The sequence below is a fragment of the Hemitrygon akajei genome, chromosome 27 (genome assembly GCF_048418815.1).
Source record: "Hemitrygon akajei chromosome 27, sHemAka1.3, whole genome shotgun sequence".
Classification (NCBI taxonomy): Eukaryota; Metazoa; Chordata; class Chondrichthyes; order Myliobatiformes; family Dasyatidae; genus Hemitrygon; species Hemitrygon akajei.
This window is the reverse complement of record NC_133150.1, coordinates 19,277,028-19,294,086: the sequence shown is the minus strand read 5'-3', so window position 1 is coordinate 19,294,086 and position 17,059 is coordinate 19,277,028. Positions and strand designations below refer to the sequence as shown.

The window sequence follows — 17,059 nt, the reverse complement described above, 5'->3', positions numbered from 1 at the left end:
CTCCTGGATTGCCCTATCACCCTCCAGGTAGCCTCTTTCCACTCCCCCACACTGCAACAATTGGATGTGGAATCGGCAAATTAATAGGGGGGGGGGGGGGAAACTTAATTACTCAAATCTTTTCCAACAGGAGTTAGAAACTTTGCAGATACATCCTAATATATTGGCGAATTAGTTATGTTTTAAGTATCGGATATGCACTTAGTAAACAAACTTGAGAAATAACATTCTGAAACTACCAACTTTTTGACTGTTTCTTTTGGGGCTTTAATATGATTATTTAGTTTTATACATTTCTCATTCATGATTAGTTATGTTTGAGTTCTATAACGTGGACAGCAATGTTTACTACATGGGCGGCAACTTCCATTGAAGCCAGGAGAGTTCAGCTGATAACAAGCTTCGTGGTTTGAGGCAAATGAAAACCACGGTGAAGCTGTTCTAAACGCCTTTTGCTTTTCCTTTTCTCTGAAAATAACCCAACTCAACTAGACGCGCACGCGCGCGCGTGTGAAGATGCCGGTGTACCCCCCCAAGATAACACTGATGTCAGTTTTAAATGTTCACTGCTCATTTGGTATCTTTTCATTTTGTTATAGCCCATACCCCTTGGACAACGCAGTTTTTAAATGCGATGGTTTCGGTGCAAAAGCATTGGTTTCACATTCGGATTTTGGTTTTCGCCGTAGATCAGACGGGGCTGTTACTATTTGCGGATAAGAAGTTGCAGCAGATACTGTAAAACTTCCTGTATCGTATTTCTGCCTTTCTATTGGACGCAGGTGGCCACATAGTCGGAGGAACGCTCATGCAAATATTCGCAGCTCAGTTTTGATCTCTGCCTCCCTCGCTGGATATTGACAGTGAAGTGGAGAGATGTCGGGGCGGCAGGCTGCATCCTTGCCTGCAAGAGTTTAAACTTCTGGTCGAAACTCTCGCTCCAGCTCATGATTTCCCCACGTGGGTTGCTGTGAATCTTCCAACTGAAGACAGCGGGACTGCACGGAGACTGGAGCGCAATGTCTGAAATGTCAAGTTTTCTGCATATTGGAGACATCGTGTCTCTGTACGCGGAAGGTTCCGTGAATGGCTTCATTAGTACCTTGGGGTAAGCGACCAGTCATTCTATTGCACTCACCGCGAAGCCCGGCCGCCTGCTGCACTCGTTCGCAGGCTTTCAAAACTTCAAGCAAAGTTCGACTACGATCTTTTCTGGGTGCATAGTTCAAGTGGAAGGGTTGTGTAGGTACAGCAAAAACTTTAGTTCAGTGACTCTGCTGGGTCCTAACGCCCGTCACTGTTAGTTAAATTGGAAGCTGAATGTTTGTCACAGATCAATAGGTTTAAGCTGAGAATTAAACAAATTCAAAAGTTATTTCTTATTGTGCCCCTGTTCTGGCGTTGGTCTACAGTGTATGTAATATATTTTACAGTTGTCCTGAAAATTTGCTATTCGAAATAATTCACTGCTGCTTACATGCTTACCTCCAGAACTTTCCTAGCATACGGACTTTTACATGTAATATACCACTTTGGATGTTCCAAGGATAAGAAAGGATGTTTTAAAATACTGTACCAAGATTTTCTAAATCTATTCTAATTTGCTATTTTCTTAGTTTCACAGTTTTTTTCCCATTACACTGCAGACCACCCCCTTCTTCCCCCCAAAAGCGGACACATATTTAACAGAGATGACCACTGAGAGATCTACCACACTGGTAGATCTTAGATTTTGAGGTGCAGCTGATTTAAAAAGGGGTATTTCTCCAAGAAAACGACATGGTTTTACAAGAGGCAGCCAGTGGGAATAAAGGGAGCCTTTTCTGGCTGGCTAGCGGTGATTAGTGGCGTTCTACGGGGGTCTATGTTGGGTCTGATTATTTTTACATTATATGTCAATAATTTGGATGATGGCATTGATGGCTTTGTTGCAGCGCTGGAAGACAATATGAAGACAGGTGGAGGGGCAGGTAGTTTTGAGGAAGTAGATAGGCTACAGAAGGGCATTTGGAATACATTGTCAGGGAGTGTATGGCCGTGCGCTTGGGTATAAGAAATGAATGGGTTGACTATCTTTTAAATTGAGAGAAAATACAAAAAAAGCTGAGATGCAAAGTCCTTGTGCAGGACTTCCTAAAAGTTAATTTGCAGGTTTAATCTGTGGCGAGAAAGGCAATGCAATGTTAGCATTCATTTCAAGAGGACTAGAATAATAAAAGCAAGGATGTAATTTTGAAACTTTATAAAGCACTGGCGAGGCCTCGTATGGAATTTTGTGAGCAGGTTTGGGCCCTATCTTAGAAGGTGGAGAGGGTTCAAAGGAGGTTCACAAAAATGATTCCAGGATTGAATGGCTTGTAGTTCAAAGAGTGTTTGATTGCTTCGGGCCTGTATTCACTGGAATTCAGAAGAATGAGGGGTGACCTCTTTGAAACCTATTGAATGGTGAAAGGCCTTGATAGAGTGGAAGTGGAGAGGTTGTTTCCTATGGGAGGAGAGTCTAAGAACAGAGAATACAGCCTCAGAGATACAGTGGCATCCTTTTAGAATGGAGATGAGGACGAACTTCTTTAGCCAGAGAGTGGTGAATCTGGGAATATTTGCCACAGGCAGCTGTGGAGGCCAAGTCTTTATGTACAGTATATTTAAGGAAGAGGTCCATAGATTCTTGATTGATCAGGGCACGAAAGGATACGGGGCGAAGGCAAGAGGTTGGGGCTGGGAGGAAAATTAGATCAACCATGATGGAATGGTGGAGCAGACACAGTGGGCCAAATGGCCTAATTCTGCTCCTATATCTTATGGTCTTACATTCGTTTGGAGAAAAGGCTGGTGTTCCTCTCATCAAAGTGGACCAGCTGCAACATTATCTATGCAAACAAGTAAAAATGTGGACCAAACTTTTAATATTTTGATACGTTAAAACTATAAGTTATGAAAAAGTACAAAAAAATTGAAGGGCACAGTGACAGTGCTTAGAAGGAAATTAGCTTTAAACTGAGAAATCATTGGGCATATCTTTTATTAGCTTAAATGTGTGAAATTTATACAATGCTAAATTGTAACATTTGTGATCATGCTCAAGAGATTTAACAGATATCATTGCAAACTTGTATTTGTTTTTTTTGTGTCCTTGGAATATTTCAATTTGAAATATCTTACTGGTACCTATTTTTGTAGGATGTGAGGCTACTCATCCACACACAGCAAGATCCAACTGAACAATAAAGATTTGATGTCTATTTAATTATAATCTTTTATTCCCCCCCACCCCAGGGATCTGTATCAGCCACTTAACATTACATCATATTTATTTGTTACTTGGATCAACAATAAGGAGTTTGTAGATGACTGTAATTTTGGAAATGTAGGCGAAGGAGTTTGCAAAAGGAATGGACAAATTATGTAGCTAGCACCATTGATTGTGCAATTAATCAATGCCAAGTGTGATATCATCCACTTTGTCCTCACGTAGATTTGATTGTTTTTTTCAAACAGTGAGGAATCAGAAAAAAGTTTAGAAAGCAAAGAGGGTTGGGAGTACAAATACAGAAATTATTGTAGGCCATTAGATATCAGAATCAGAATCAGGTTTATTATCACTGGCATGTGACGTCATATTTGTTAACTTATAGATAGAAAAAGGAAAAGATAGAAAAAGGAATAAAGAAGTGTATAGCAATAATGGCTTTTTCTTTCAAATTGCTGAAACACAAAAAAGAGATATTTATACACCAGTTGCAAAGAGCTTTAGACAGACTTTATCTGGAATTTTGCCTTCGCCACTGGGCAATGTATTGCAGGAACCTCATTCTTGATAATTATAATATTTTAGAAACAGCTTCTTCTCCATTCGATTTCTGAATGGTCCACGAACACTACCTCATTAGGTTGCTCTGTTTTTGCACTTTTAGAAATATTTCTTATTGTAACTTATGGTATTGCTGCCATAAAGCAACAAATTTCTTAACATACGTCGGAGATTATACAGCTGATTCTGATACTAAATGCACTGTCAATTGAAGTTAATAGAACTGAAATGTAGTGTTTAGTATTGCAGAATTTCTAAGCACTTGATGTTGTCTCAGAACAATACTGGAATTTAAGGGTTAAATTCTGAGGAAAGCTTGCCTGAACTTTGGCCTATTCCCCAGTGTATAGAAATTTGAAAGATAATGTGATCAACAAAAATGCTAATAGCATTTGCATTGCTAGATCCTGTGAAATGAATTCCTTTCAAGGGACTTAATGCAGAGTGGTATAGTCGGACCATTCAGTGGGAAATTTCCTCACACAGTTTTACAGAAATCTGAAGCTGTATCTGCCAATGGCTACAAATGAGGAGTCAAGTAAAGCTTTTAAGATTTATAATTTAACAACTTATTAAATATTCAGCGGGGGTTAAAATGTGGAGTGAAGTTACTACGTAGCAAAGATCAGTAACATATTCTGTTGTGTTATTGAGTCCTGTTGAAGGGTCTTGGCCCAGAACGTCAACTGTCTGTTCCTTTCCAAAGATGTTCCCTAACCTGCTGAGTTCCTGCTGCATTTTGTGTGTTACGTAGCAAAGATCAATACTTGTGTTTCTAGTTCCATCTTCAATTAATTAATTGTTTTTTTATAATGTTGTACTCAGCATCATATTCTCAAATTTGCAGAGGTCAATAAAGGGTGCAAGTTATGCTTGGGACCAGTGAATCATTCCAAAATATGCATTTAATAAAAAAACATTAAAATAGTAAAGATTGTAGATGCCTGACTCCCTTGAATACTATTTATTGATATTAACAGGCTGATTTCATCCACTTTTGACCTTCTGAATGTTCATTTGGACATGAGTAGTATATTGATGAGCTGGAAAAGTATCAGATGTTGCAGCCTTTTGATCTTTCTATGAAGTGGGTGGATTTGGCCCTCAGAGAAAATAGTAAAGTTGAAGGACTGAAGGAGGTTACAGAACAAAGCAGCGAGACCATATGTGAGAAGAAGGCAATAGGCCTTGAGATGTACAGTATATAACACAAGTAAGCTTATTAATGGCTTGAAACATGGTCAAACTCCCCTATAAAATCATTGTAAAGACATGAAAGAACATTTAACTTGAGCGCCTTCAGGAATTTTTCTGAGCTGGAGAGTTGGTCTGTGTAATTAAGAATGAAGGCAATATAGTTTGTTCATACTGCAATTACCCTTCTCCAAGAGTCCCTTAACAAGATGTTTGAACATCTTACCTAATTTTCAATGCTAGGTCTAAAATAACTTTCAACCCAATTGGTTTCTTGATATATTACTCTAGAAAAGCATACATATACACTTTATAAATTAATCTCCTACCTTATTGCTGCTTCTTTGACATATCCAATCTATATGAAAGAACTCAAGTCAAGTCAAGTCATTTTTATTGTCATTTCGACCATAACTGCTGGTACAGTACACAGTAAAAACGAGACAATGTTTTTCAGGACCATGGTGCTACATGAAACAGTACGAAAACTATGTAAAAACACAGGAAAAAAAGCTACGCTAGACGACAGACCTACCCAGGACTGCATAAAGTGCACAAAACAGTGCAGGCATTACAATAAATAATCAGACATTAGGCACAGTAGAGGGCAGTAAGTTGGTGTCAGTCCAGACTCTGGGTATTGAGGAGTCTGATGGCTTGGGGGAAGAAACTGTTATATAGTCTGGTTGTGAGAGCCCAAATGCTTTGGTGCCTTTTCCCAGGTGGCAGGAGGGAGAAGAGTTTGTATGAGGGGTGTGTGGGGTCCTTCATAATGCTGCTTGCTTTGCGGATGCAGCGTGTAGTGTAAATGTCAGTAATGGCGGGAAGAGAGACCCCGATGATCTTCTCAGCTGACCTCACTCTCCGCTGCAGGGTCTTGCGATCCGAGATGGTGCAATTTCTGAACCAGGCAACTGTGGAGATGTTTGACGAATATTTTGTCAGGTTAAGTTCAATGACCAAAGGGTGCAGGCAGGCACGTGGAAGAATTTGAGCAGAGCTGGTGTTGAAATCTTTTTCTACTGAACTTTGCAGAATATCTCTGGGAAGGCACTGTGGTACATGAGAGTATTCTGCTTAGGATTTCACTCTACACTTCAGGCAAGGATCAAGCCCAAAGAGAAAGCTGTTGCAGCATGGTTTTCCTGGGAAGGCTGCTAAACTATTTGGGTAGAAAAGGCACAACGTGCTGTGACTGTTACAACTTTGGGATGCCGTGTTGATTGCAACTGAATAAGGCATATTGCAGAGTGTATAGACCACTAATGCTTGAAGAAGGCAACTTCTGGTAAGAACATCTAGGGCTTGTTTGCCTTGGTTGCGAAGGGGTGAAGATGTAGAACACTCTCCTTTCGTACCATGGGCGAATGGACAGTAAAGATCAGAATTGTTATAAACCTGCAGAGGGAGTAACCAGTAACAGAATGAGCACCTCTTGAAGAATTCATGAAAAATAGAGTAGGTGAATTCAAACTGTTGAAAGTTAGTCAGTTATCAGGCCAGAATTTCAAGGGGCTGTTACTGGTCTGCTGTGGATTTGAACTACCATGGGAAAGGAATTGGAACCACAGGTTTAAGAAGGTGAGGTACAAAGCAATAAGTCAAAGTTAGAATTGTTATCCAAATGAATAGTGTTATGAACCCCGTAACTGGGTCACTTACCAGCAAAGATAGAGAGGTCCGTTGAAGTCAGATGGTACTATTTTTAACAGTATTTATTGGTAAAAATACACAAAAATAATATCAATGCAAACATACAGATAATATACGTCGTCAATACTAAATCTAAAAGTGCGGGTATAATAATAATCAATAAGAAATAAGCTCTATCATTGTCTAGGGGATAATGTATTGTCCGATGGAAATATAAAAGTCACTCAGTTCATTCAGTTCATACAGGCTTCAGCCTTTGGGGACCGCTGGGTTTTCAATTGTTGGAGAGAGAGAGAGGTTTTGAGAATAGAAACTTGCCAGCTTTCCTTTATCCGCTCTTGATCCGTATTCGTCCTTTAGTGAGGCCGTTCCGTGGAGGACTTGTCATCCGGGCAAGGATGGACACACACACAAGCCTCCACCTGTCTCATACGTTTCTCCTGGTGTGTCTGAAGGGGTTGTTCCCCAGACCCTCTTTTATCCTTACTCACGGGGTCTCAGATGTCAATCAGGTTGGGATGATGCAATCCCTCAACCAGCCCACTCTGGTCATTCCCTGAGGGCTTCAATGAATAGTACAGTACTCAATACACAATTCCGTCTCCAAGAGACAATGGCCGTTATCCGTGGCTTTGTCTTGCTGAGGGGCCAGGACACATTCCAAAACCTTGTGGATTCTCTCTCATTTCCTGGGTCCCAGACCCGAATTAATAGTGATCTTGCGATTCTCAAGAAGGAGGGGGTGACTTTGTACCCTTCGGCCCCTCAGAGTTGTGGCACATTCGTAACAATAGGCTGAAGAAGCAAATATGAGCAGTAGCTGGGGTCAAAGTACAGAAAAAATAGTGAAAGGGAAAAATTAAAGGCACTATATATAACTACACAGCACTGATGATAAGGTGGATGATTGCTGTTAGAAATGGATTTATGATCTCAGGATTGTTTATTGTCATTCATCAGTTCACAAGAGTACAGGAGAGGAAAATAATGTTACTCTGGATCTGATGCAACATAAAAAACACGGTAAGCATAACGGGCACAATAAAAACTATACACACACACACACACACACACACACACACACACACACACACACACACACACACACACACACACACACACACACACAAAAGGTTAGCTTATACACAGACTGATTGTATGTACATAAAATGACGCTGGGTATGGGGATATCTATCTGTACATAAGGTGATTCTGAGAGGAAATGATAAAATAGAAATGATCTAGTTGTTATTATGCAAATATGACAGCAGTTGACACAGAAGGTGGGAGCTGAATGTTTATGGGCATTTGATATTTAGGCAAAAATGAAAAGAAGTGATCATGTTGTTAGGATTCATATGTAGTGGGAAATGATCCAGTTTGAGCAGATTGTAATTTAAAATTAGGAATCATTTGATTGGAAAATTATGGTGGGTCATTTATAATATTATACACAGAGTTAATCAGGAAGTTAGAGTTGCTTGTAATACAGTATCTGAAACAGTAAACTTGGGTGACTTTAATCTTCATGTAGACTGGATAAGGCAAATTAGTAGTGATAAGGCAGAAGATAAGTTTATAACATGTATGTAGCATATTTTTCTAGAGTAATACGTCAAGAAACCAACTTGAGTGGAAGTTATTTTAGACCTAGCACTGTACAATTAGAGAAGATTCATTAACCAACTTGTATAGGACTGTTGGAGAAGGGTAACTACAGTATGAAAGAATCTTAATTTGGTCGACAGTATATCACTTCTATACTGTATCTGAAACTAAAGTCTTAAAATAAAACAATGGAAACTATAGGGTGTGAGAGGACAGTAAGCAGTGGTTGTCCACTAAACGCCTTTAAATTTCTGACACCGGACTTAGAGTTACTGCCTTATAGAGAAAGAATATATTCCCCAAGGGTACAAATACTTGCAAAGATGGTAAATTCATGAAAGATGATCCATTCATGTGTGACAGGGGAAATTAAACTGAAACAAAATAGATTTATAAAGTTCCAGAACTAACAGCAGGCATGGGGAATATGAGCATTTTAGAACTTGGGAAAGTATGACAATAAGAAGTGGAAAATGAGAGGAGACTAGTGAGAAACTTTGGCTAGAGCACCTAAAAAGAAGGGTAAATGAGAACAAACGTGCTACCCATGGACAGAGGTGGGAAAAATTGCAGTGGGGATTAAGGAAACATCAGAGTAATTAAATAAACTCCAAGTTGTCTTCACATATAAAAAATGCTAGAGGAGAACATCCAGACAAAATTAAAGAATTGAGTCATCAGTATATTTTAATGAGAGGCATTTTTTTGAGGGTCTGCTTAGTAGAATATATGAAGGAGAATGAATGAGTGTGGTGTATTTAAGAAGACTTGTGGTAAGTTGCTACACATCAAGTTGCTTAACACGATTAGAGGACTTGGAATTGTGATTGTTACCCTAGAAAGGATTAAGAATTGGTTAATAGATAGCAAGTAAAGAGTGGAGGTAGATCTGTCTTCCTCACTTTGGCAGACAACACCCAATGGGGTAACTTAGTTGATGGGACCAAATGTCAAATTCGAAGTTTGCTGATGATCTAAACCTTGGAGGTGTTGTGAGTAGAGAGAACGTTAAAAGGTCTCAAGGGGGTATAGAAAGCTAACCAAGTGGTCAGAACAAAGAAGATGGATTAGAAAGTGGATAGAAATTGAAATGCTTCACCAGATACAGGGCATGGTCCCATGGATGCTATTTGACCTGCTGGATTCCTCAAACACATTTTTCTCTCCAGATTCCAGCAGTTTCTGATGAAAGTGGCCTTGCAAGGTTTTAAATACTCTGTAATTTTTTAAATATCTTTATCAGTCCCTGGGACCAAGGATGGCTTGCTCCCTCTGATGTTTTGAGCTGCCTAATGAGGTGGATGTAAAATGTTTTAGTCTTTGTTCAGACCACACAAGAAGCTTTGTGTGCTATCTTGATGTCCTGGCCTTAGAATAACGTGCATTCCATCAAGCATCTGCACCGAAGATTCACCAACCTGCTTTTCAGTGTAGTGGCTTTGAGGAGAGATGGAGCAGACATGATTGGTATTCTCTCATTTAGGATAATGAGATGTTGTCACATTTAAGCGTGCAATTTTTTTTTTAATGAACTCACCAGAGTGGGTGCAGAGGCCATATTTCTCCTGGATAAGTCAAAAACCAAGAGTCATGGGCCTCAACATAGTGGGTAATCTGTTTAAGATTGATATGAGGACAAAATCCTTCACAATGACAAATATTTTTGAATTCTACATTCCAGAGGGCTGTGGATTGCAGCATTCAACAAATTCTTTGTATTTCCCATTCATGCTCTTAACATTCAAGTCTATTGAACTCCGATTTCATTCAAATCTGAGATTGATAGACCTGGATATTAAGGGATAGAGGAAACCGGAGCTGAGCTAATTGAACAGCTATAATCTAGAGGAATGATAGACCAAGCTTGGAAGCCCAAATGATTTATTCCTGCTCTTATATTTTTATGTTCTTGTGTTTCTGCTTTCTAACACATGCACTTAAAATATCTGAAGCATGTTTTGTTGTGGCAAAGTAAGCTTGTGTTAGTGACCTATGCAGAGGGGATTCTGCATAACCTGGTGTAGATTGCCGTACTACCAGTGAAGGGCGATGGGTTGCTCATGGACCAGAGCCATATACCTGAGATAAGGAACATAGTTAGACCAAATCACTTGAGTTGAGAGAGTACTCTTAAATTATCTGTTGCATTTGACATAAGATCCTAGCACCAAATGAGCTGTAGATACATTGGACCCAGCCAAGATGACTGTTGATCAGATGGGTTTGGGAGGCACCAGGAAGTTTGGATCTTACAAATGTAGTTAACCTGCATCTACTACTTACAGTCCTAACCAGGATGAGCTTGGAGAATGGAACACTGTTAACTATTCCTGTACAATCTCAGATAGAGAAGAAACGTATATCCATGGAAGAACATATGACAAAGGCAGGTGACTCCATCCAGAGAGCAAGTGCGGTGATCTTGGTATGGGTGATAAGAACTGATACTTTATAGATGAAGTCTAAGAGAGAGTCCATTTGAAGAGGAATATATGGGTTAATAGTTTAGAGAAATGAAGAATGAGTTTTTTCAAGAACAGGAGAGGTAGAACATGGTCAGTGCATTCCAAAGCTGCATACATGGGACTAGTAGAAGATCCAAAGGTGCAAAGGTAAGGGTCAAAGTGGAACTGCATGATGCAACATGGGACAATGGTACTATCAGGCCTGACGTTTTGATGATCTCCTAGAGTATCAAAGAAAAGATAATTTATGGACATATGATCAGAAGGTAGAGCAATCCAATATGGTATTTAAAGCCTATTGCCCATCTCATGTCAATGAGGTAATGGCTGATCTTTTATCTCAGCACCACTTTGTTGCACTAACCCCTTGACTCTTCATTACCCAACAATGTATGAACCTCAGTCTTGAACATCCTCGGCTTTGGGTAGAGTATTCCAATGATTCAGCATCACGTGGGGGAAATTTTAAAAAAATCTTCCTGCCTGTGCTCTTTGAAGCAAATCACATACTTATTGACCCCTGGCTCTGTTGTTCCAACCAGGAGAAATTAGCCCTTCATCTACCATAAGTTTTTAAAGAAATTTTAAATTAAAATAATACAATTAGTGTTTTTTTGAAACTTGGTCATCATGCCATGTTGGGTTTGAACCATTAGCAAACAAAGACTGCAGGGCAGCAAGTAAAACAGATACTGCAAATAGTAATGAGAGATTTGCACAGAAAGAAGCTTCGAGAGAAACTACCTCAAGGTAGAAATGAATAGATATGGAGCACTGTGTGATGAGACTAAAAATGAAGATCAGGGTGATGTCATGGAGTGGCGAACAGCTTGAGTCTAAGCTGTGGTGGGGAAGGTGATGTTGCATTTACTAGGCAATGGGAGTAGTTACATTCCTTGTAATGAACAGATTAGAAGTGAATTTGGTGTTTTGTTTTGATGTTTCATTAGAGAGTTGAGTTGAGGTAACAGCATTGTCAACATCACTGTGAGAATCCACCATCAAATGTGGAACTTGACATGGGGTTATGTAGATAGGCCGTTTCAGTCAAGTCAGTGGTAGAAGGAATTGCAGAGCCTAGAAAAGGCAGATTATCTACAAGACTTCTGTTGTTCATGGAGCCATTAATTAATCTGAACCAGACTCAGATTTAGTGAGATCCCTAGCTATTGTCTAGCTTTGTGGATGTGATCATGAAAAATTTAAATGAATGATGCTTCCTCAGGCCTGAACCTCAGGAAGAGCGAGGTCCAGAGTCTACAAGATAGATAGATAGATAGATAGATACTTTATTCATCCCCATGGGGAAATTCAACTTTTTTCCAATGTTCCATACACTTGTTGTAGCAAAACTAATTACATACAATACTTAACTCAGTAAAAAAAAATGATATGCATCTAAATCACCATCTCAAAAAGCATTAATAATAGCTTTAAAAAGTTCTTAAGTCCTGGCGGTAGAATTGTAAAGCCTAATGGCATTGGGGAGTATTGACCTCTTCATCCTGTCTGAGGAGCATTGCATCGATAGTAACCTGTCGCTGAAACTGCTTCTCTGTCTCTGGATGGTGCTATGTAGAGAATGTTCAGAGTTATCCATAATTGACCGTAGCCTACTCAGCGCCCTTCGCTCAGCTACCGATGTTAAACTCTCCAGTACTTTGCCCATGACAGAGCCCGCCTTCCTTACCAGCTTATTAAGACGTGAGGCGTCCCTCTTCTTAATGCTTCCTCCCCAACACGCCACCACAAAGAAGAGGGCGCTCTCCACAACTGACCTATAGAACATCTTCAGCATCTCACTACAGACATTGAATGACGCCAACCTTCTTAGGAAGTACATTCGACTCTGTGCCTTCCTGCACAAGGCATCTGTGTTTGCAGTCCAGTCTAGCTTCTCGTCTAACTGTACTCCCAGATACTTGTAGGTCTTAACCTGCTCCACACATTCTCCATTAATGATCACTGGCTCCATATGAGGCCTAGATCTCCTAAAGTCCACCACCATCTCCTTGGTCTTGGTGATATTGAGACGCAGGTAGTTTGAGTTGCACCATGTCACAAAGTCCTGTATCAGTTTCCTATACTCCTCCTCCTGTCCATTCCTGACACACCCCACTATGGCCGTGTCATCAGCGAACTTCTGCACATGGCAGGACTCTGAGTTATATTGGAAGTCTGATGTGTACAGGGTGAACAGGACCGGAGAGAGTACGATTCCCTGCGGCGCCCCTGTGCTGCTGACCACCGTGTCAGACCTACAGTCTCCCAACCGCACATACTGAGGTCTATCTGTCAAGGAGAGGAAATGACAATTGGATTGTGAAAATGAGTGTGCATGGGATTATTAAGGAAAAGATCAAGTTAGAAATTGAGAGGATTGTGATTATTGCACTTGGAAATATTTTTCTAATTATTTTATTTGAACCTGTTAAGATTAGGGGTTACAATTACATTTAGAAAGGTACGGGGTGGCACAGTAGCATTGTGGCTTGTATAATGCTAGTAAAGCATCAGAGACCTGGTTTCATTTCCTGCCGCACTCTGTTAGGAGTTTTTATGTTCTCCCTGTGACTGCGTAGGTTTCCTCTTAGTGCTCTGGTATCCTCCCACATTTCAAAGATATACGAGTCAGTCGATTAATTCATCACCTGTGTAATTGTTCCACCAAGGGCCCAAACGCTTGACTATTGCTATCCACCAACAAAGATGCCTTTTAAAGTATCCCTTGTCCATACTTCAATAAATCAGACCTGCAGGCTATGTTTCTACTCCCTGCATTCAAACAGAAGCTGGAATGGGGGGGTGGGGGGTTGTTCCAGAACAGAAAGTTGTTCAGTGCCGGTCTGAGGAAATGCATGCGATTCTACGTGACTGCTTTGGGTCATTGTTCAAAGAGTCAGCTGCCAGTATGTCACTGCCATCACAGACTAGCTATGAGTATGTTGAGGACTGTGTATCAAAGAAGAGGCCTTTGGTACACAGTCTGGGTGTTTCCAAACCAGAACCCATGAATGAACCAGGAGATCCATTCTCTTCTGAAGCCTTGGCCTCGAGCATTCATATAACCACATAACAATTACAGCACGGAAACAGGCCATCTCGGCCCTTCTAGTCTGTGCATTCAAATTAAGAAATTCTGACCTTTACCAGATATTAACATATGACCTCTGTAAAGCATTATGGGAAATTGTGGTAGGCACACAACACCCTCCATAACTTTGGAGATGCCTGTAGTATATTGAAGTTAAGCTAAATTTATAGTTGTGGGCAGTGTATATATACATTGTGCATTTAAATATGTATGTAAAATGAACAGATTAGTTTCATGTACACTTATTTATTTCTTATCTTTAGTGAAAACTGTGGTATACTGTTCTTAAAAGGTACATACAGATACACTACACTGGATGTGCACTGTATATATCCTTTAAGATTATGTACACGGTGTTATTTGTTTTATGATGCATTGGCGTATCAGCTTCTGTTTGGTGTGGTGAATGCTGATAAAGGATGTTTGTTTAGCAGCTTTAGCCTTTGTCTTTGTGAACAGAAATGTAAAAAAAACCCTGTGTTTACCAGTGTGCAGTAATCTGTAGATCTGGGTCCATGCTTGTGTTTTCCGCAATGGAGCTGTTAAGTCCACACTGGTCAAATTTTGACAACAGCCAACGCTAGCAGTTGCTTGTGTGATGAGCGATAACTTCCCACTTATGGACTAAATAGGCTTATTTGTGTTTTGTAAGAGGTAAGAAACTTAGGTTCACATCTGACTGACCATGCCTGTCAATCTTAATTCTACCCGTGTCTGAAACCATGCAGAACCACATAACAGAGCTTCTCATAGGCTTACTTTGAAAAAGTGAAACACATTAGAGTAGTTGGTAAATAGACAGTAGGTGCAGGAGTAGGCCATTCGGCCCTTCTAGCCAGCACCACCATTCACTGTGATCATGGCTGATCATACACAATCAGTACCCCGTTCCTGCCCTCTCCCCATATCCCTTGACCCCGCTATCTATAAGAGCTCTATCTAACTCTCTCTTGAATGCATCCAGAGACTTGGCCTCCACTGCCTTCTGGGGCAGAGCATTCCACATATCCACCACTCTCTGGGTGAAAAAGTTTTTCTGCATCTCTGTTCTAAATGGCTTACCCCTTATTCTTAAACTGTGGCCTCTAGTTCTGGACTCACCCATCAGCGGGAACATGCTTCCTGCCTCCAGAGTGTCCAATCCCTTAATAATCTTATATGTTTCAATCAGATCCCCTCTCATCCTTCTAAATTCCAGTGTAAAAAGAGCAGCTTAATAGCTAGATGATGAGTTTGTTGGTTGATCTTCCAGCCACCTATGCAGGCTAGTATCTTAGAAACATATGCTCTATCATCAATTATATGTGATTATCTCTATAAAGGTATTGAGGGGGTGGAGATAGTTGCATCAACAAATAGAAATTTGCAACCCGCCATAAAATTCCTTTTGGTGGATTAGGATTTGCATTCCATATCTCCATATATATCTAGCAACTGGAGTCTCTTAAATGAGGCATTGTGTCTGAGTCTAATGTAGCTGGCTTACTCATTGATAAAACTTCAAAATCTTAACATCCTGCATTGTTTGATGATTATTCAACTTCCTGAATATGTGTGATCATGCAGCAGTTTGCTTTTCCCCCAGTAAGAACGAAAGGTTTGAAAGAAAGATAAAGGCTATATTTTATGGAATAAATATCTGTATTGATGCAGTGCATTTGAGTCATCACGTACAGAATTTGTTCTCTGTCATTCAACATGAATGCTGGGTTTATTGAATTACTTAGGATTATTCTGTGAGCCATCAAGTATTAAATTGTATAAAGCCACTATTCCAGAAAAGAAAAATGTGAACTACAGAACTGCCTTGTTTCTGCATTTAAACAATATTAAAATATTGCAACTAGCAGGATCCAGCTGTCAGTTTTCAGACCCAGATTTTTTGAAAGGTTCTTTTATGAACAGCATATTTCTAAGGAAAGATTATTAGCAAATGTCTCTGCTAGTAATTAATTCTTGCGGGAAAAAGCCTCTGCTCTAGATTTAAACATCTGTGTAAGTTATGAGTGTACAATTGAGAAGTTTATTTCTCCCCACAAACGGAAAGTTGTGAGATATGTTGATAATGTGTCATGGTGTACAATGTTTACTCAGAAATTGAATAATTTGAATAAATGTAATTTCTAGCTATATATATAGAAATTTGCTTATCAGTTTTGAGGTTTTGCCAACTACCAAGGACAAGTAGACTTAATTGTCTTAATGAGTCTATGTTGAATTAGCTGTCAGGTAAAGAGCCTTGGATGTTGGTCTTTGTGTGTACGTTTTCATTGATTTTATTGTATTTCTTTGTTCTACAGTGAATCCTTGCCAGAAAATAAATCTCAAAGTAGTATATGGTGACATACATGTACTTTGATAATAAATTTACTTTGAACTTTTAAACAAAGACACTTTAGTGTTCATGTCTTTTATGCCTCTGTTGCATAGATCTTTACAGCCAATTGTGCAGTTTTAGAGTCATAGAGTTTGAATTTTGAATTCAATTTATCATTTTAATATGCCAGCTAATTTATACATGAAATGTTACTATAAACAATAATAACATAATGACCTGAGAACCTTATTTTTAACAATGATGATTGAAGAATAAATATTGTCCAAGACACTTGGATTCATCATCATCATTATGGGCTGTGCTGTGTGACATGGGTGATCATGATTTTATGACGATAATTGTTCTGGGCAAACTTTTCTGCAGAAGTGGTTTGTCATTGCCTTCTTTTGGGCAGTGTCTTTACATGACAGGTGAGCCCAACCATTAACAATACTCTTCAGAGATTGTCTGCCTGGCATCTGTGGTTGCATAACCAGAACTTGTGATATGCACCAGCTACTTATACGACCATCCACCACCTGCTCCAGTGGCTTAACATGACCCTGATCAGAGGGGCTAAGCAGGTGCTACACCTGGCCCAAGGGTGACCTGCTGGCTAGTGGATGGAAAGAATGCCTTACACCGCCTTTGGTAGAGATGTATCTCTTACTTTCCACCCACTCCTAGATTATTCAAATAAAAACAGAAAACTCTGCAAACGGTCAAGTGGCATCTGAGGCAAGGGTAATGTAAGCTGTCAGTTTGTTTTACTGTTTCCCATTGAATTGTGCCAGAAGGTTCATATGCATAGATATCAGGTGAGGCCAATATTGGACTGAATGAAATTCATATAGTAGTGATCGAGACCAGTAGGAAAAGTGGAGAAAAAGAAAAATTATAATGAAAACAAACCAGGA

At 39.8% G+C, this 17,059-nt stretch overlaps 1 protein-coding gene across 3 annotated transcripts in view; it reads left to right on the top strand.

The window, feature by feature from the left end:
• Positions 1–579: 579 nt before the first annotated feature.
• itpr3 (inositol 1,4,5-trisphosphate receptor, type 3) overlaps positions 580–17,059 on the top strand; it is a 310,863-nt gene continuing 294,383 nt past the window's right edge. For all 3 annotated transcript variants that reach the window (XM_073030432.1, XM_073030433.1, XM_073030431.1), the window contains exon 1: positions 580–1,108. In XM_073030432.1, coding sequence (XP_072886533.1) covers positions 1,020–1,108 — 89 coding nt within the window. In that variant the 5' untranslated portion in view covers positions 580–1,019. The remainder of the gene's footprint in view (positions 1,109–17,059) is intronic.